At 51.4% G+C, this 21,398-nt stretch overlaps 1 protein-coding gene across 1 annotated transcript in view; it reads right to left on the minus strand.

Moving 5' to 3' along the window:
• The window catches only part of CD81 (CD81 molecule), a 31,971-nt gene extending 17,585 nt beyond the window's left edge, over nt 1-14,386 (minus strand). The window contains exons 1-2 of the mRNA XM_075711955.1: nt 14,307-14,386; nt 2,758-2,872 (exon numbers count right to left, since the gene is read on the minus strand). Of these exons, the coding sequence (XP_075568070.1) occupies nt 2,758-2,872; nt 14,307-14,372 (181 nt within the window). The 5' untranslated portion in view covers nt 14,373-14,386. The remainder of the gene's footprint in view (nt 1-2,757; nt 2,873-14,306) is intronic.
• Between the last annotated feature and the right edge of the window lie 7,012 nt (nt 14,387-21,398).

Here is a 21,398-nt window from a genome sequence, read left to right on the forward strand (position 1 = left end):
TAAAAATGGTACTTTATGTGAAGGGTCAATAAATACCTAAGAAGCAGCGAACCAGTTGTTAGCACCCAACTTATCAATGCCTCTAGCTAGCTTGAAGGATGTTTTCTGATCTGCTATCAACACCTTGCCTGGCCTCCAGACACACAGAGCACTTCAGATGCAGTGTTATGCAAGGGCAAGAAGGATTTCAGTTTTTCAACTAAAAATAAAGCAAATAAATGCGTATTAGACCATAAGCCTAGCTCAGATGAAGAGCAAGCATTTTCCTTTATAGTTACGAAAGCATGAAACTACGGTGCTCCAGCTATCTCCACCCCTGGTACTGCTTGGTCTTTACAGCACTGAAGCAGTTAACTGGAGCGTTGGGTCCCCAGCCAAATTGGAAGTGCCAAAAGCCAAGACTGCAACAAGTGGTTAGGGAATCAGATGGTTTGCGAGCCGTGCTGAGGAAAACCCCACTAACAAGAGCTTGTTTAATACCCTCCCAAGATTAATACCCATCCTGCAAGACAACTTGTTGGATGCAGTGCCGAAGTGCCGGGGGGCTGGTGCCACTTGCCGAAAACCCCAACACCCCAGGAGCTCCCTCCTCACAGGCTGTGCCTGTGGGGGCTGCAGGAGCAGCTGCAGGGAAAGCTGAGAGCAAGGACCGCTCCTCTCCCCCCGCTCCCTTGCACGTCCGGACCCTTTCCTTCCCAAGCAGCTCTCCCCTCCACCAGCAGCAAACTCTGCAGCGGGGCCTGGAGGAAGCCTGATCCACAAACGAGAGCTGCAACCAAGAGACCTGAGCGTCAGCTCGCCGTGGTGAAAACCTGCCTTATTTCTGAGGAGAGATTAAGCCTTGCAGCAGGCTGAAGGCAGGTAAGCATCACACCTGGTACTCCGGTAGTTGCTCTGCTCCCCACATCCTCCTCCCACTTCCCCATTGCCATCAAATCCCACACCCCCACTGGCTGTGTTAATTATTTTCCTCTCCTGTAACACACAAACACCCTGGGAAAACAGCCTTTACAAAACAGCTTTAACTTTGGGGCAGGGGAAAGGACACAGAGAGAAACCAGGAGACACCAACGCACCGCTTTCCCACCCCCCTTCCTCACCAAGTACAAACCCCACTGCACAAGTTTTCCTCCTCCGACAGTTTTTATTGCTTCCCCCTGTCCTGCAGCGCCACAGCAAAGCCTGGCTGGCCTTCCAAAGCTGCCTGGCAGATCCCAGGATCAGCACACCGTGCCAGACACCAAGAAGTGGTTTGCAAGGGGGGAGAAGAAAAACACCCAGCTCTGCAGGCCAACCCCAGAGAGGTTCCCGCTCCCGAAGTACGAACATTGTGTGCATGTGTATGTTGGATGCCAGAGGAGAAAAAGGAGGGAGTATCATTTGGGGGGGGGGGGGGGGGGAGGAAAAACAAAAAGAAACCCCAGCCTTCAGACTCCAGAGGGCTGGCTGGAAAAGGCAGCAGCTGAAAGAAATGCTCTGCTGTTATTACTGCATGGAAATTACAGCCACCAGAAGGAATCCAGGCCGATCTGTTGCTGAATATAACTTTAAAAAGACAGCCAGCATCAAAGCATGGGCCGTTCATGAGCGTCAGAAAGCCGGTGTGGTGGTGGAACCTGCAGCCCATTCCCCACTGCCTTCTAAATAGCAAAGGCCGAGGACAAAGACAAAACCAAAAAGGGGTGGAAGAGCAAAAGATGCCCAACAGGCTGGAGGGGAAGACTCGGCCCCCGTGCTCCAGGTCCCCCAGGTTTTGGGAGAAATGTGTTAACTAGGGAGACATCAGTCATTGGCCCCCAGAAGGAAGGAGATGTGTGGGCTGGTTCCTGTGAAGGAGAGAGGTTAACTTCTTAATAGTTCCCTTTTCTCTTTTAAAAATTGAAAAATCTACAAAGGGGAAAGGCTGTAAATACAGCTCTGGATGTGAGGCAAGAGAGGGGAGACAGCAAGAGAGGAAAACCCACTGCTATTTACAGCAGGAGCATCTACTGTAACCAGGCACAGCCAGGGACAGGGCTCCGGCATGCCGTTTAATGGCCAAGCGGGGAAAACCAAAGGAAAACCCTTTCCAGAACGTAATTTCAGCTCTAGGTGAGAACAGGACATTGGATCAGATGGGTCCTTGTCCCAGCCCCAGCAGCTTGCACTCCAAGCCGGCCCCTGCCTGGCAGCCAGCGCCTGCTGCAAGCTGCTCCCCCTCGTCTGCGAGGGATCGTTGGAGAATAGGGCAAAAATAGGGGTTTTCATCTTCCAGCAAGCCAGCACGCTGTCAAATTAATAAAAATCATGCTAAGCTTAACCATAACACACAGAGGCTCCACGTGCCCCTCCTGGAGAACATGAGTCACGAGCTCACCGAGCTTCGCTTTCCACTGCCAGCCGCTCCGTCGGCTGCTTTTACGTTGCTTTGGATAGGAAACGAGACACGCTTCCAAGACATCCCCCCTCTTCCCAAACATGCGCCAGGGGAGACCGCAGTGGAGAACGGCACCGGAGAAAACCCTCTATGCCGCGACACATCTTTTTGCACTTTTAGCCACCGTGACTTTGGATTCTGCGCTCGGGCCACAGCCAAAATTTAATGAACGCTTTGATAGGCACAGCAAGGGATATTTGGGGGAGTACGGGGGGGGGGGGGGGCAGGAGGTATTTTTAGTCTGACTTCCTTGCTGCTCACCCAGAGCTTTTGGGCATGCCACAGTCCACGCTGGGGCATGATGCCCGCACAGTGACACCAGCATCCCCGGACCTACTTACCGACATAGAAGGTGTTGGGGGCTTGCTTGTCCCCCAGCTGCAGGTAGAGAATATTCGTCGTCTGTGAGTCATGCCGGAGCCACAGGGCCACTCCCAGGATGATGCCTCCGGCCAGCTGGGGACAAAGCAGAGGGAAGCAGGCATTATCCACTGCTCTGCCCACGCAATTTTCAGGTGGGGGCAGAGGGCTTGCTTTTCATCTTTCTGCAAATTCTTACTCACTCCTTTCACATACAAGAACATCCTTCCTAACCATCGTCCCACCCCTGCAATGCGCTTTGCGCTCCATACCACGAGCTGCGTGATGTTCCCTGCTTTATGAGAAGCCCCCTCATTCTGGGGATATGCAAAGCCCTTTCCAGCTCCTGCAGGTGATTTCTTTCCTGAGAGCTAGTTTATTACTCTATTAAAACAGAAGGCTCAGCCTTACCCAAGAAGGACGAGATGTGCGACTGACGCTTTTAGGAGAGCTTTTCAACAGAAGTTAGGATCAGCCCCAGTTACTCCCTTTTCCCAACACACCATTATCACCCCATTTCATTTCTCTGTGGCGTACAAACAGCGTTTCAGGTTTTGTATGATCTGCTGAGAACTGGATAGGAAGGATGGGGAGACTGTGACTCAGAAAATGGGGGAACCGACAGTTTTTCCCCCTGCCCCCAGTCTCACATGCACATTACTTCCCATCCAGGGTCAGGCTTCCAGTCTGAGCCAGACTCAGTGGGACAGAGCTTTCTGCACCCCCAAAAGCTGCCTCGGGGGAGACTTGTCCAACCAACACAATGCCAAAAGGCAGTAAAACTGCTAGTAATGCAGAGCAAGAGCAGAGACTTTGCAGCTTTGAGATGCCATTGCACCCACTCACAGGAGATCCAAAATCCCTCCAACCCCCCCAAAACACACTCTTCACAATGTCCGTATCTTGATGTCTAGCACAGTGTTTAGGAGCACACAGATGACTAAGAAACCACACTCAGTGGGAGCTGTTAACATTTCCAGCAGCATCTTTGTGTCATATCCCACTACACCCCTCCCCATGGGTCTCACATCAGGAGGGGACAGACAAGGATTCACACCAGCTGCCCCGCAGCATCACTTTGATTAATATCTAGTTGTCTTCCAAAGTGTTCCATGAGCACGGGAACCCCTGCGGCCATCTCTTCTACTGCTCAGCTCACTGCCTGTTTAATTTCATAATGGGATATAAAAAGAGAAACCGTAACGCAGGTCCCTGGGGGTGGGCTGTGAGCTGGGACCGCGCTCCCTCGCTCCTCCAGCACACAGAGCTTTCCTTAACGTCCTAATACAGGGATTGAAGCTGAGCAAAACCTCTGTTCAGGCCAAGGCACAACCACACTGCTTTTGGAGGCTACCATGAAGATGCTCAAAAGAGCTGAGCAGCTCTGCAAGCCGGTGAGGCTGAAACCACTGCCTTGCCCGCGCTGTGGTCCAGCAGAAGAGCAGAGCACTCGCACACATATGTGTGCATGCACACATGCACGATCGAGCCCCGAAGGCAAGGATAAAAACATGCTTCAAACATGGGAGAAGATGTTCTGCATATGGAGCATCAACCCAGCTTACCACTGGAATATTTATGTCCAAATAATGGGAAGTTTTATGACTGACTTCCTCACTGTTTTCTCTTTCAGGGAGGTGCTGGGAATGGCAGCGGAAGACGGGAGCAGATCGGGGGCACTGCAGTGGGGAAGGTGTCACTGAGAGGAACTTGAGTCAGAGCATTTCCAGCAGGACTCGCTGTGTTCTCCATGACAACCCTCCTTCCATTTAAAACCATGAGAGAGAGAGGGGAAAAAAAAAACCCACACGTAAAACCCAACCCTTAGGAATTCAGTATCATGTCTATGAAAGGCTGGAAGCGCCTGTTCAAATGCCGATTTAATTTTGAGTGTCCTAAATCCTTGAAGCCATTCATCTTAAAAAAGGGAGGATAACTACCAAAGAGTACAAAAGCGGAAACACAATTTTTTTCAAAGGGGTTTGAGTCAGGTGCATGAGAGGCATGATGAAGGTCACATTAAGAAAAATAAAAAAAGAGTTTGTTCAGTGAATGTACAAAGTCTCTAGTTGTGCAAGTGCAGCAGAGCCTTGGTGAACACACAAGGACTGGGATCTGCAAGACAGACTGTTGGCAGGAGTCTGGCTTTGCCCCTCAGGAGGTCAGCTGGTGGTTTCCTCCTTGCTCATTTCTGCAAATCCCAGCCAAGAGATTTTTACAGAGGTGCCACTGAAGCTGGGGCAAACCCACTTTTTTTTCCACAATTTGTGCAAAACTCACAGGGCAAGCTGACCTCAGGGCTTTTCCACTTACCAGAGGGAGCAAATCCCCACCAGCTCCCTGGATAGGGAGGGAAGATTTTACAAGCCTTTCCCCAATTTGCCACCAAATAATCAGCTTTTAGCAGTTCTCCCACAGCAACCAATGCAACCTCCCCATCGGCACGGTCCCTCATCCTTCTCGTGCCTGGGAGAGCCCGAGGTTCTCCAAACACTGGCTACGGAGAAAAGTCACAAAAGCCCGTCCGTGCTGAAATCCAGCTCCAAATAAGGCAGCTCATGGCTTTGCTGAAAGTTACCCAAATCCAGCCTGGCATGGCTTGTTCATTGTCTGAGGACATAACAAAGCCTGTGTTTATCCTCTTGGGAGAAGGAGAATGTCCCCAAATTAATCAGTGCCACTCTTAAAGTAAAGGTCTCTCAGGGGCTCCCAGGGGAGAAGAGACCCTGAGGAAGACTGGGGTTTCTGTGCTGGCTGGGAGAGGTGAAGAAAAGACTGCAGCCCTTTTTGGTTTGGTTTTCCCTCTGCAAGCAGACATTGCTCTGCCCTGGCACGCTGCCCTCTGCGTTCAGCAGCACCCACCCCAGCACCCCCTGCCACCCACGGCGAGGCTGGGGTGACACCAGTGCGATGAGTGGCAGCTGCTTTCCAATCAGATTTGCCCCAAAACGCCCAACGCAGAAATGAAAGCAGGCTGCAAGCTATCCTCAAAATATTTCTTAATCATTCGGGAGCCTCAGCTGAAGGGATACAGCCTCTTCAGACTCATCGAACCCACCCCAGCGGTGCGGTCTGCCTACAGCAGCCAGCTGAACCATCTCCAGATGGTCCCAGTTTCAGCCTGAATGCGCCCCAGAAACACCCCACATCCGTCCCTCCTGCATTGCCTGACTCCATTTGCTTTTTTAACAGAGTACAGAGGACCTCCGAATGGAATTTTTAATCCAACAGCAGCTGGATTTCTTAAGAGAAAGCAACATTCACTTACTAATGAAAACAGGGTTTAGGCTACGATGAGTAACTTTTTCCATGAAAACCATACATCCTTCTACCACCAAGAAGCACAGAACATAATTAAGGCATCTTTCTTCCCAAAGGAAAGAAGACAGGAGGGAGAAAACCTCATTGCCTTGCCACAGTAACCCTGCCTTCCACCGCACCTTGCTTGGGATAATCTCATTTTTAACACAACAACTTGTTCCAGATATAAGCTCGGTATTTTCTTCCCTCCCCATCCTACAATCGCTGCTGTTTGCCAACACAAGAGCCAGAAGAGCTCCAACCACCGATGGCAGTGTCACGCTGGTCTTCAGGCTGCGTATCTTCGTACATTAAATATCCCTTTTTTTTTTTCCCCTGTAGGTATCCATGATCTCGTGCAGGTTACCTCATCGCTCTGTGCTTGCCCAGCTAGTCAGACAGTAATGCCTCAGAGGCTGGGGCCATCACTCGTTGCAGATACACCCCGAGTGCCCAGCACAGCTCTCCATTTAAATTTTTGGGGACTGCTTTAATGAAAGCAATAATCTAAAAGCTGCAACTTCAACGACGCCAGCACTACGTCACTCTTAGACCTGCTTTCCAGAAGCCGACCTCCTTAGCCAGCCCTTCCCCTGCCGGCATGAAGGCACTCGCAGAGGTGGATGCTGCTGAAACAAGCAACTGCTCGGGCTCCAACTCAGAGCATCCAGATTATTTTCCAGCATTTTAAGTGCTGCTCTTAAACTTGCACTTGCCTTTGCTCTGGAGTGTTTTAAATTGTCATTCTCCTGCCTTCCCCGACCTGCATTTTTGTATGCCTTTAAATTAAAAAAAAAAAACAAACCAAAAAAACCCAAACGAGCAAACATACTGCCCCAAATCCCAAAAGAAAACAACCCCTCGGTGAAAACAACATCTCCTCCATCTTCCCTGCCCCTTCAAAAATCCACCATGAGCCTAGAGGGGCACCCAGTCCACAGCGCAGTATCCCCGCTGCATCGCTAGTGCGGTCCAGGACGATCCTGGAGATCGTGCCCCGAGCAGCCTGCCGGCACGGCAGAGGTAGCACAGCAGGCTCCAGCATTTCCTCTTTACCACTATTTTCCAGCTTCCAGAGATTTATGGCTTCTTCCACAGACAGCCAGACTTTTCCAGCTGGATCCTGCCTGCCCAAAGCTTGCTTTTCACAGGGATGCCATTCCCGCTTGGGATGGCGGGAGGAAGCCCCCATGGGATGCGGCCTAAGGGAGGGAAAGGCAGCCCCCCAGCCCCCCCGAGGGGTGATGGGGTGGTACCCTGCGTGACGGGGCTTCACCCTCTGAGCACCACAGTGATGGCAGATGCGCAGCCCCGCTTTGCTGCCCCATCCACCACGTGCATAGCGGGGCTCCCCCCTGGATTGAGTGAGCCTCACTGACCAATATGCCATTCACCCTAAAATCTCCCAGATCCAGCTGTGGGGCAAGGGAACGAGCCCTTTCATGGCTTAGTCACTCCTCCCCTCCACAAGAAATTCCCGTGATTTAGGGGTGCAAGGAACGGCCCCGTTCCCCCCCACCCCATATCCGAGCTGCCCGCACCTTCGCCTGCTGCTCCCCAGCCACGGGTGTATGCCAGGACGTGCATCACCCACCTCCCCCCCGCCCCCGGTGCCTTCCGCTGCCCCCAGCCCTCCTCCTCCTGCTCCCTTCCCTCTGCCCCTCTCCAAAATAGGTTTCCTGGCTTGGAGGAGGAGGAGGAGGAAGAAATCCTGGCTATAGGGCGGCTCGCTGGGCACGTCAAAGCGAAGCAGACATCCTGCAGCTCAAGCCAGCCGAGGAGGGAAGCGGAGGTGCCAGCAGTTTCACAATGATGTATTTTTAGCAGCACCGCTTCCCGAAGCCACGGCTGGTCCCACTGCCGGGACGCTGCTTCCCAACCCGCATGAGCCCGAGGGCCAGTAGAAGCTCCTGTGCCTTGCTGCAAAAACGCCAGCGGCGGAGCCTGCGCCACAATGCCTGTGAAATACCACAGTTACTGACAAGAAGCAGGATGCTGCCAAAGAAGCTTAACAGATTTTAGCTACTTTATGATTCAAGTAGATAATTAGAGATTTTTAATAGGTTTTCACGCTGCACAGGCTTGCGGCTTCCCTTACACCGCCTGGAAGCTGAGCCCTTTGAGGACGGCGGCATCTGGATCCCACTCAGGGACCCCAACTAGGGCTCCCCACGGCTCCTCTCCAGCACAACCTGCAAAGCAGCCAAGACGGAGTAAAACTGAATCCCCGTCCTTTTAGGTGTGGGGAACTGGGGCGCAGGAGGACAAAATGGCTTGCTAAGGCTGCAGCGGCTTGCCATGGAAGAAGCCCCTTGCACAGCCAGGAATGAATTGCTAATTTGCAGTTGAATGCTTTGCTCCCAGGTCATTTGTGGGTCTCTAGGAGGAGCAGCAGATATCATGTTCTCCAATACGTGCCATGTAAATAATGAAACATCGTTTTGTTGCCGCAGCTAGCATGAGCGGGGGAAAAAAGAGCGAGGACCTAGAGATTCATAACCTGACGGAAATTACCTTTGGAAGCGCAATACAAGCCCTCACAAGATGCGTGCTAGGACCTTACAGGTTTTGCACTACCACCTCAAGGACCGAGGCGGGCAGGAGAGGAACACAGGAGTGTTGGTGGCAGGCGCACACATTCAGGCAGAAGGTGAGAAGTGCTACAGATCGCCCCCGCGCTGCTTGTCGGGGGGGACTGTGGGATGTCCTGGAGCACGAACACGTTGGGATCCCCACAAGACCTTTTTTGGGGGTGGGGGTGTGTGTAAGCAGGAGAAGCAACTGAAATCAAACGCGGCTGCAGTTCAACAGCCACTCATCGTAAAAGCTTATCTGTCCAGCTCAGCACAGGCGCTCGCAAACAGGAGCAACAGATAAGACTCTTCTTGGAAAGCACAGGTGAGGTCTCTCTGCTGCCTTCCACAGTGATCACGCTCCATGGCCACCAAAGGTCAGGCTGAAAGCTTGCAGGCAAGGCCTGCCCGGGAATTGCAGAAAGGGTATTTGCAAGCAGCCCGATGTTCTGCAGGAGGAAGGCAGCCTGCAGCCTGTGCTCCGCACCCAGCAGCGCAGCCGCCACCACCTTCCAGTGGCGGCTGTTAATAGAGCTGCCGGCCAGGGCGAAATTCTCCGCTGGTGCCTATAGTTACCAGCCCCACAACACTGCAGGGCTTTTCAAAACAAGCTCCAGAGGAACACTCCCAGAGGAGCAGCGTGCCAGAGGCCAAATAAAGCTTGATGGATGGGAGGAGAGCAGGAATCTGGCACCAAAATCCAGGAGCAGGGTCCTCTGACAGGGAGCACCAAGCCTGCAGGCTGCTCCCCGCCTGCCGCAGCCTGATCCCCGCTGCGGATAGAAGTATCGCTACACATTGACATCTACCAGCACAGTTTAATTGCCCTCGGCGGAGAGGAAAACAATTGCAGATATTGTTTTAAAATTAGTTTGGCCCCATACATAAGCATTTAACTACAACAGTAATACAACTGTTTTCCCTTTTTAATAACACAGTGAAAGGCACTTGCACAGTACAGGATCAAAGTGTTTCTCAAGGCATCATATGGAGGTTAATGCTCTTGCGTGAGATAAGCATTACGGTGGTCGACAGAAGAATAACCTCAGGAAAACAGAGTAATCCCCCCTCCAGCCACCAGTGATGTTCCCTCCTTGCAACTGCAGCCCATCAACTGAAATCAGGTACCCCCAAAGGGCAGGGCACTGGTCTCTTCAAAAGACCTGCTTAAATAACATTCTGCATGCAGAGACTTCAGAAGAGGTTTTGTAGGTGATGGTAGGGCTCTGTTCCCTTGACAGAGAGCCATGAGCAGGAAAACTGGGGTCCAGGTACTGAGCCTACTAAGAAAACCTCTCTCTTGCCCTTCAAAGGCAGGCATTAAATAGCTGCAGGGTCAAACACACATGGAAATACGCTTGACTGTACCTTGTCCCAGCATACGGAACCCAAAGTCAGCGGAAGAAGATGCTGGGCAAGCATCACATCCTTGCTGCTCACAAAGCTCTCTGCAACCCCCGGGGAGACCAATAACCAAACCAAACCCCACGTTCCGCAGCAGAGCAGCCTGCTAGCCGCTATCACTAATAGTATTTCAGCAGTGCTGAGTGCAGGCCTGCACCTGAAACAAAATGCAAGCTGCTGTGCGAGCCCAGGGAGTTATTCCAAACCTGTGCTTCAGAGTTGCGTGCCACATGAACCACCAGCTCTTCCATTCTCCCTTTAAACCTGTGAATAGCAGTACCCAGCCACCCTCGTCGTCACATTGAGAGGGTCACGAGGCGCTAAGCAGGGTTGTCACTGTGGGACCACCACCACAGAGAGCTGCCACCTCCCTCTACCATCACCTCTCATCACCAAAGCCAAGAATCTTCATGCACGCTTTCTGGACTCCAGGGGACAGCTGACAGATTTTCTAGTGCCGCATGAGAAAATACTCAGCTCCTCCACCGCCTTCCCTTCCAATCACCACTGTTGGGACACATTTTCACTTCCAACCTCCCTCTGTTCTTGCCCTTCCTCTGCTTTGCACCCTGACTGCACCACATGCCCTCAAGACAAGCAAGAGAAAAGAGTTATGTGCTACCTCGAAAATGGCATTAGGAGCAAGCTCTTCCTTTTAATTAGACACCCTGGTAGAGCAGTCAGCAGTGCTCTAGACCTGGAAGGATGCCACAGGCTGTATTAGCTAATAAGCTGGGCGATCCTTCTCTGAGCAAGCCAGTTTCTCCTTGGTTATGTTTAATTACATTTTAAAATAGCTCTCTGGCTTCCTTTGGACTCTCCAGGGACTCTTTGCAGCGGTGGTCAGTTCAGCCCCATGCGCTGAGCGACGCTATCGGATTTAGATAATTCAGGAGAGCAGTCGAAGTCCAGCTGTCTGCTGAGAGTGGGATGGAGAAGGAGCTCCACTCTGCCACGTGCCCAGCCCAGCCCCGCTCGGGACTGCAGGCTGAGCTGGGACTGCCCATTGCGCCCAGTAACAGGTACCACCAGTGCTCCCTCTCGCAGGGCAGGGAAGCAGAGCATCACCTCACCACTAGCCGCTCCAAGGTTTCAGGACAAGTTTGCAGCACAGAAAAGCTTTCGTCTTAACAGCCCTGTCTTTTACTAACCGGGTGAGATCCCTAAGTGCTGCCCATGGCCACCTCCACTGCGTCGGTCAGCGGATGCTGCTGTGAAACACGCAGGGACCCTTTCTTTCCCGGGATGGGCGCCCGTTTGCACGCGTGGTCTGTGCAGTGGCCGCTGCTCCCTCTTCAAAAGCCACCCTGGACTGAGCAGGTAACCCCAGCAAGCCTGCCATCTTCTTTTCAAAAATGCATGCACAAAAGAAAAAACACCCCAAAAAGAAAATAAAAGCAAAACACCTCGGGCAGAGAGGGCTGCCAAGGCGCCCCAGGGAGCTGGCAGCGGGGCCACCTTTTGCTTTTGCTTTTCAACACAGCGGCTTTGTGAAACTCCCCCTGAGCTGCCAGGGAAAGGAAGCCGGGGGGAAGCCAGAGGGGTGTCAGTTTATTTAGACTCTGGCAGGACAGCAGGACTACTCTAAAAAGTTATCGGAGTTTCTTTCTTGTTTGTTAACACCGTTAAGGCTGAGAATTGCTTCCTTTCTTCCTCTGGGGTGCTGGAGCAAGCTCTGTGCCGCACAATGCGGCATCTGCCAAACTTTGGACTCTGCTTCCTGCTTGTCTTCATCAACAGCGCCTGACCTCATCTGGGTGCAAGGCAAATGATAAGCAAAGTTAACCAGCTGGCAGGACCACAGGGCTGCAAGTGCCCCATCTTGCACTTCCCTGGGGTCAGAGCTGGGGTCCCAACATGGCCACACTGCAGCAAGGGTGCTCAGCACCACGTCCAGCCTTTAAATGCCACCCTGTAAAAAGGACCTTTGCGCTACGGTGGTGACCAAGGCATCCCTCCCCAGCTGGGGATGCAAGTTTGGCTGCTAAACACATTCACTTGGTGGTAAACCTAAAATTCCCCTTGGCTACTCATTTAAAAAAACGAAACAAAATGGCTTGAAAACCATTAAGACCTGGTGTTCAACCACCCTTGAGCTTGCCAGCCTCACAGAAAGCGTCATTAATTCTAACAAAGCCCAGGCTCCCCATCTGCACAAGACGTGGTCTGAGGGTGCCGGCTGTAGGCAAGCCAAGCACTGGGAAGTGTTTTGGGGAGCCGGTTGGTCACAGCTCACAGGCACCCCTCCTTGGCAGGAGCTGGAGTATCTCCCTGCAACGCTTGCAGGGACCAGGCGTCAGGCTCCTTCCAAGGGATAGGGCAACGCACCAGAAGTCCCGACAGGGAAATTAAACAGATTGGCTATTCCTCTTGGAAGCAAAACGCCCATTTATAAAAGATAAGCTGTTTTGCAAACACACACTGGGACGAACAAGCAAGCTTGCTCAGGAGCGGTGGCTGTGCAAAGACCCCTGTATCCTTCCTGCCGCCCAGGAGACCCTTCCTCCATCGTATCCACACCCGGCGGCTTCAGCGACAAGAATGGCAGGAAATTGGGACCAGAAGGGAAGAAAAAGCCCCAGGATAAGCACGATAACTCGGAAGGAACACCACTTCAGAGAAGAGCCTACCCGCCTCCATCCTGCCATTTTAAGCGCGGAGGAAGAGGTTAAAAAAAAAAATCCCCAGGACTGTCCAGCATTCATTTTGCAGCTGGCAACACATCAGGTATCAATTAACACTGCTGTCGTCAGAGCTAGTCATCTCTCCCTTGGTCAGTGTTATACCCAGAAACAAGGCGAAGAGGCCTGAAATCAGGCCGGATCTGACAGCGCTCGCTCCCATGCAGTAGTAAGCCCTACACCTTCCAGAGGTGGGGAACCCCCAAAAGCTTCAGTGTGCACCCCTAGGGAGAAGGCGGTAGGCAGAGGCCCCAGCTGGGCAGAGTAGCTCCCAGTGCCGAGGCAGGGTTTGCTCTGGAAGGCACTGCTCCCCTCTCCAGCCCTCCTTGCTTCGTTTGCTGCTGCAAACATTAAGAAAACCCCCAAATCCCTCTTCAACAGAGCAGGGTGTCAGACAAGGGGTGCGTCCTGACCACGCAGCCAGCGCTCAGCAAGCGATGCCTTGCCTCCATGGGGCGGGGCTGGGCTTGCTTGCAAGAAAAATATCATTTTGGGGAATGGTAAATAGCCTGTTTAAAAAAAAAAAAAAGCAGCCTGCTTGGGCACATTTCGTTGCTCCCGGGCGTAGGAGCAGGGAGAGCGTTTCTTGCCATGCCAGCGCCTTGTTGCCCGGAGGGTGTTTCTAACCGGGACAAACCCGGTCTACAGGGAAACCAGGATACACCGCATTTTGCTCAATTAGCCACACGTCTGGATGGATTATTTAAGGAGAAGCTTTCTCAGGAAACGCGACCTCTCCAGGCTGGGTAGAATCTGCATCCCAAAATAACTTCCCAGGCGGCGGAGGCAGCGGGCAGCCAGCCTGGGCACGACCCAAAAGTGGGCGTCGAGGCCGGCTCCCGAGGCGCTGCCCGGGCGGTCGAGCCCCGTCCAGCTCCCGGCGCGGGGAGAGCAAAACCAGCCGCGATCGCCCGTGTTTTTGGAACACCCTTTCCTCTCCGGCTCCTCTGTGCCGGCCGGCTGCACCGACGCCTCTCCGCCCTGCACCTGGCAGCAGCCCACCGCCCCCCCCCCGGCCTCGGGGAGCGCCGCTCGCTCTCCCCGCGCAGACCCCCGGCAGCAGGGGGCTGGGAGCGGCCGCCCCCATTGGGGACGCCGGGGCCCCCCCCAGCGCTGCCCCCCGCCCTTCCGCTCGCAAAGGATGCGTATGAACACCTCTATACCTCCACACAAAAATGTATCTAAATGGATACGCATGTGCAAATAAATACATATATATATGCATGCATAAAAAAAAGCATGCACGCATAAAAAAAAAAAAAGCATGCACGCATAAAAAAAAGCATGCACGCATTAAAAAAAAAAAAGCATGCATGCATAAAAAAAAAAGCATGCATGCATTAAAAAAAAGCATGCATGCATTAAAAAAAAGCATGCATGCATTAAAAAAAAGCTAAGCAGACCCCCCCACCAAACTACCCCTAAGGCATATCCCAGGCAGCAAGTCTTAATACTGGGCGGAGGGGGAACAGGAAAGAGGTTAAAACCAGGCGCAGGCAGACGAGCCATATTGGAGCCCCGCTATTTAAAGCGCCGGGGTGGCCCAGCCCCCCCCACCCCCCCCAGGCTCACCCAGAAGATGAAGTTGAAGACGAAGAGGAGGTATTTGATGCACTTCGTGCAGCCTTCCACCCCCATGGCGGCGCGGGCGAGGCGGGCGGCAGCGGCAGCAGCGGCTCCCCTCAATCTCTGCTGCCGGGCTGGGGCGGCGGCGGCGCGGGGGAGAGAACGCCCCCCGCCCCCGCCCCCGGACACGCCCCCGGACACGCCCCGGGAACGGGGGGTCGCCACACACCGCCCCCCACCCCTTCCCGAAACCTGCGGCCGTCTGCTTCTTTTCCCCTTTTTCCTTTTTTTATTTTTTCCCTTTTTCTTCCCCGCCTTTTTTCCTTTTTCCTTCTTTCCTTTTTATTTTTTCCCTTTTCTATTACCTTCCCCTTTTTTTTCTTTTTTTCTTTTCTCCTTTCTTCCTTTTTTCCCCCCTTTTATTTTGTGTTTTCTTCATTTTCCCCTTTTTCTCCTCTTTTTCTCACCCACCGGGGCAGCTCACAACAAGAGTTCCCTATGCGCAACTGGCAGCCACCGGGTAGAGTGTTGGCAGGCTGTGGCACCACCATCTCCTAATCCTGACTATCTCTTAAACCTCACCGCTGCCACATAAACCTCACCAGGCAGCCCGGGGTGGGGGAAGAACTGCTGTGAAGGGGTGCAGGGTGTGGCAGGATTTGTATTTCTGTATACAGAAGTTTTAGGCTGCATCCATGACGGGACCCTGCCCAATAAAAAAGGAAAACAGTTTTTACGTTAAAACTCTTTTAAGTCGGAAATTCAGAGAAGCATTTTGTTGTGGTTTAACGCCAGCTCGCTCACTCCACCCTGGTGGGAGGGGGGAGAAAATTGGAACTGTAAAAGTGTGAAAACTTGGGGTTGAGGTAAAGACAGATTAATAGGTAAAGCATAAGCTGCGCACACAAGCAAAGCAAAGCAGGGAATTCACTCCCTACTTCCCATTGGCAGGCAGGTGTTCAGCCATCTCCAGGAAAGCAGGGCTCCATCACATGTAATGGTTACTTGGGAAGACAAATGCCATCACTCCGAACGTCCCCGCTCTTCCTTCTTCTTCCCCCAGCTTTACATGCTGACCGTGACGCCATATGGTGTGGGATATCCCTTTGGTCAGTTGGGGTCAGCTGTCCCAGCTGTGTCCCCTCACAACTTCTTGTGCACCCCCAGCCCGCTCGCTAGTGGGGTGGGTGGGGCGAGAAGCAGAAAAGGCCTTGAGTCTGTGCAAGCACTGCTCCGCAGTAACTGAAACATCCCTGTATTATCCACACTGCTTTCAGCACAAATGTAAAATATAGCCCCATACTAGCTACTATGAAGAAAATGAACTCTGTCCCAGCTAAAACCAGCACACATTTCCTCATTCATTTCCCCCTCCTATTTTATCCCAAGCTCTGATCTGCCCAACACTTTTGCCTAAGCTTCTGGCTTTATTACTGCAAGCAATTGAATCAAGTTCAGTAGAACCCCTCAGGTCGTTTTCCCTCGGTTTTTGGGTTCTATGAGCATCTGGGGGACTTCAGGGCTGCCCACCAAACAGATTTGGGTCACACGTGTCGACAGTTCAAGTAAGCCTCACATCATGTCTTAGAAATTTTAGTGAAATTTTAGTTAAAAAAAAAACAAAGCAGTGCAACAGAAGCACGATGAAATTTTCCAATCTTTTGGCCAAAATCCACTTTGGCCCACTTGCTCATCCCTAGAAATACAAATTGCTCTCACCCCCTGTTATGCCTCCAGCAAGCTCACTCGCTTCTTCTAGGGGCAGGACAGTAAGTCACATAATCAGAGTGTAAGAGGACTTCTGTAAAGGCAGCAGCCAGCAGCTCCAGCAAAGGTCAGGACCTTACCTGCTAAATATGAACTCAACGTCCACCTGCAGCATTGTACGTGGAAACCTGCCCTCTTTCTGCCTGGGTACTTTCCTCTAGCAAAAGCATTTCAGGGAGCAGCTTCTGAGCCCAACATTTTCACACTCGATGGAGTCTTCCCTGCCATGCATCCCATAAGCAGGAATGCACTGTTAGGTAAGCACACATTTCCTATACATATATGCTGAGAATGAGTCAACTTGTTCCAAAATCATCCTATTGCCTGCCCTCAGGGATGAGTTGGTCCGGGGCTCCATTATGTTCATCAAATCCTTCTTTGCCCGTTGGTAACAGCCCACAGCGCTCCAGGGCTGAATAGAAGTTGGCCCCGTTCCTCGGTTACTTATGCTGAGTACGTCCCTGATTGTGGGCTTGCCACGGATGCATAAACCCTTTGTCTCTAAGCCACGTTCACTCATCCAGCCTTACCAACAAAGCTGGAGGTTCGTAAGGCTATTTATGCATGTAACTGCTATCCCAAATTATCAGTACGACCCATCTGGTTACGGCAATAGCCGTAATCCTGTGTGGCTCCTGCTCATCAATCCAAAGGATAACGTCAGGATGCCGAAGCTGCTCACTTGCTACATCATAGCATCCCACAACATCTTTTTTTCTGCACCTTCATCCTTTCCAGCTATAAATATTAAAACAAAAATACCTCCCCCACCCCAGACAAATGGAGAGCTTGAAGATAGGAGGCTACATGAACCAAGGAGCCTCTCGTGCACTTAGGTGGATGTTTCTAGAAAAACTCTCGGAGGCACTGCTTGGAGAGTCTGTGTGAGGGAGAGGAAGGAACCAGCTACAAACCGATAAGGCCTTCAGCGGCAGCGGCCCCACCGGCTACAAAGGAAAATGACTCTCAAATAAACTTTTGTGTGCTGGAGAGTGGGCAACCCCAGCTGCAATCACTGCCACAAAGTTGGCATTGAAACTACTTGTATGGAACTCGGGCTTGCTTTTATTTTTTGTCACTGTTGCTTTTCTTTTCTTGCTTTCTGCCTTTTTTTTGAAAAAAAAAAAAAGGAAAATGAGAAAAAAACCCTTTTCAGTCCTGTTTCTGGGACCTTCCTTCAGGCTGTGGTGGAGCCATGTGCTGCCCGGGGCGCAGGTACAGATGTGGCTCTGGCAGGGGGAGCAGGGGCACAGACCCACCATCTTCTGCATCAAGCTCCCAGTTACAGTCTAAACTGGGCTGACCCATCTGGCCGTACCAACAAAAGTCCTCTCCAAAACTTGGAAGTGGAAAAGGATTTCAAGCTTTGTCCAATTTTTTTTTTTTTTTTTTCTTTTAAAGCAGCTCAGCTGTGTACATTTGAAAACTTTGACCTTAATGTACAGGATGAAAAAAAACCACCGCCACAGCACAGTGTCAAGATAACATGTACTGTTTCCCAAGATTCTGTGTTGTACATTCATTTGTCATGCTGTACTACTTGCTGTACAGTCCATAAAGTACCAGAACTGCGTTTCAAAGACTCTCAGTAGCTTTATCAGCTCTTTAGAAAATGCTGCTGTATAAATAAGTACAACTAATTTGCACAAGTTCAGTTCATGTATCGGTGTCACATGCTGGTATCAAGTGTAAGCGCTATGAATAGGGCTGATGTCTTCCCTCTTCAGGAGGATGGGCTCGGTTCAGCATGCTCAGCAGCACACCATGCTAATGCACAGTTGTTTACAGAGCAGCCAGCTGCAGGCAGCTCTGTGAAGAAGCTACCTACCTCCCAAACCTTGCATCACCGAATGAAAAAAGTAAACTCGAAAAAAGTAAAAAAAAAAAAAGCCGTAAAACCCCAAATAAAAAAATCCCCCTGTCCCTGAGCAGCCGTTTGAATTTGCTTTCGCAATTGGATTTGCAGGCAGAGTGAAGCAGCAGAGAGCAGAGGCACTTGTGGTGGTTTTCCTCTGTCTGCTGGGCTTGGATGGTTGGGGTTTTTTTTTTGTGAACCTGTTTATAAAAGTCAGTGTCATGCTTGTGGGTTTTGACATGGGTGACATCTATGGGTATGACTCAACCAGGGTCTGTTAGAGCAGATGCAGCTTGAGCTGCCTCCCAGCCCTGGGTGTAGCTGGCAGTCCCTTACCAATGGGACTCGGCGAGCCCAATCCCCAGGACTTCGAGCCTGCTTCTCCCAGGGAGATGCCCACCAGCCTTCCAGCAGCTCCACCTTAAAAACCCTTGAGTTTTACAAAAAAGCAATGGAGAAGGATGAGGGGAGAGGACAGACCCACGTCCTCCTCACCTTGTACATGTGCCTGGAGAGCTGGTGACCAGGGTGTGAAACGATTAGCATTAAGCCAGGCTCTCAACACTTAACACCCAGGGTCTCCAGGAGATTTAGGAGGGCAGATGGGAGACCCTTGTCTGCCAGGGACTGCAGGATGGCCGCTGACATGGTACTGTGGCTGCATGGCTTGGGTTTGCGTGGTAATCGCCCTGCCCTCCTCACAGCCAGCGCAAAAAATGATGGACAAAACATGGGAATGAAATGCACCTCATTTTGTGGGTGAGGTCCCCATTAGCATTGAACCACTGCATCTTATTGTCTGTGGAAAATAAGAAAGAAATAGCCTGGATTTCCAATTTACCGGTGGTGGTTAAAAAAAAAAAACCAACAAAACCAACAGCAGCATCACCAAGAATCTTTAAATAGGACATTTTGGAGATGCAGGAAAAGTAGCTCAGAAATTCATCCTGAGGGAGGCTAATAGTACCAGAGCGTGTAAGAATAACTTCCTAGGTAGCCAACACTCAGCAATACTGTTTTTCAAGGCAGGGACTGAGCAAGGGCAAGCTGCAGGGCATGGACTGGCCTATGGCAGTGGGAAGGTGCAGCTCCATCGCACCCCTGGGGAGCCAGCCAACGCCTTTATTTTGAGTAGAAAAAATAGTATCAAGAATCTCATCCACGTATCTAAGGGGACATTTCCAGAATATCTTTTCTGTGGGCACTGCTCATCCAAAAATCGCTGTGCCCAGCTCTGCAAATTCAGCTGGAGCACTGTGATAGCCCTGGGGATCTTGTTTGCCTCTCAGCCTTTGGGCGGGGATGTGGCAAGCAGAGACCTGCAGCTGTGCCTGAAGTTTCTGTTTCTAATAAACTCAACAAATGGTTCCCATCTGCCCGGTCTGTCTCTCTGCCGTCTTTAAATATTTATGTCAATATATCTATTGAGATGGGTCACATTAAATAAAGAGGAGGAGGAAGGGGGGTGGGGGTGGGGAAGGACAGCATCGGCTCCCACCAGAGCTACGGCAGAGGGAGAGCAAACCTGAGCGGGTTTCCCCATCCAGCCCAGACGCTCCGTCTTCTCAGCTCACGCTCCGCTGCTTACGCGCCCAGAAAGTGAACGTTCATTTTTCTCAGGGCATCGGAGAGGGCTGAGCCACAGCTGGGCTTAGTTGTGCTTTGCGAGATACCATGTGGGAGAGCAAGAGCCCAGCCCATCGATGCAGAGAGCTTCTATTGTATAATCAATGTATAATTCATTAGTAGGTGAATAAAGACTGGAATAGCTTATTGCTGATGTCGCAGGGCTAAAAAGAAAGCGAGCACGTCCGTGCGCAAGCTGGTGCACACGGGGGTTGAAACAATAGCACTTAGTGATGCTGAGGGGGGATTTTGCCTTGGGATAACATCAACAACCCAGCTAGCCGGCTGCCAGTGAGTCCAGGGAGAGCGACGCAGGGATATGTATCTTTCTGGCAAAAATGCTGGGAAGGACACTTCGTTTTTGCTTGCTGGAGTCCAAGTGAATACCATCTGGTAGACAGGAGGGTATTAGCTGTGGGTGGGCACCTCCGGGCTCGGCTGAAAGTATTTTTCCCAAGATGTGCCGATTCCTTGCAAACTGAGAAACCGCCCTGTATCTCTTCCAGATAAAGACACGTTTTTTTTTTTTCCTCAAGACCCTCCTGGCAGGGGTAGATATGCAGATTGCCTCCAGGCATTAATTGGTTTCACAGACCCCCAAAATACCGGCTGACTAAAGATAGCACTGGATTTGCGCTGGGGGTGAGAGGGATGGCACAGCAGGGCATGGAGCAGCCTCACCAGCAGGCCTGCAACTGGTGATGGGTTTGGCAGCTACACCTGAAAGCTGCAAAACACGCACCATGTGTGTTTTTCCAAAACAGCCTCCGAGGCTTCCCTGAGGCTCCCCCTCCTCGCTCCCATGCTCTCCCCCCCATCCTACCCGGTGCTGTGTCTCCCAGCAGACAGGGTTGATGCTCGCTGCTGTCTGCTCAGCCTCCCCGAAGAGGAACTACACAGTTAAGAAAAAAATCCCTTTGCACCTCAATATAGCATTTTACTAAGAGAGAACTGTAATGATACTTCATGTGAAAGTTGCAGGGCGTGTGTGATCCGACCGTGTATTCAAAGCAGCTTCTGACCTTACCCGACCTCAGCTGTGCTGGTGGAGATCTGCGTGGAGCATCTACCACCTCTGGCTGCATTTCTAGAGCAGAGTTATAGCCAGCTGCTTTTGCAAATGCATTGCTTCTGCACCTGGTTAAAAAAAAAAAAAAAAAGCCTATCAGCTATTTCTTCAAAAAATATTTCCTACGTCTGCAGTTCAGAAACGCAGCTTTACTTTGGCAGGAGATGGCTTCCCTACCACCCAAGCACTACCCAAATGTGCCAACTTACAAGGCTTCAGAAGGACTTGCTCAGCAGTATCTCCTTCAGGAGCTTGCTGCAGGCATGAACCAGAGTTGCACAGCAAAGGGGCTGTTGCATGAGGAAGTGATATTTTCATGGCAGTGGGAACTGGCAGACACACAGTCAGTAGGGTAGGAAATAGCAAAACATTTTGGAGCCAAGCCAGCACACCACGAGGCTGAAAGAGTCCCACTCTCCTCACCACTGAATCCCTCTAGAAAGTCAGTAAATTGCTTAACCTGTGGAGTCACCATCCCTGGAAGTGTTCAAAAAACGGGTAGATGTGGCACTTGGGGACATGGTTGAGTCTAGTCTACGCTTGATTGGTTTAGTGTGGACTTGGTAGTGTAGGTTAATGGTTGGACTGGATGATCTTAAAGGTCTTTTCCAACCTAAATGATTCTATGATTCTATGATTCTATGCTCTGAGCTTGTCAGTTTTTTTCTGGCTTCTGAAAAAACCCAATTTGCAGAAGCCTTGGCATTCTCAGCTACTGTGCAAAGCTGCACCCTGCTCACCTGCAGTTCTGCATGAGAAGTACATTGAAAAAGTGGCATCT

The sequence above is a fragment of the Pelecanus crispus genome, chromosome 6, assembly GCF_030463565.1.
Source record: "Pelecanus crispus isolate bPelCri1 chromosome 6, bPelCri1.pri, whole genome shotgun sequence".
Classification (NCBI taxonomy): Eukaryota; Metazoa; Chordata; class Aves; order Pelecaniformes; family Pelecanidae; genus Pelecanus; species Pelecanus crispus.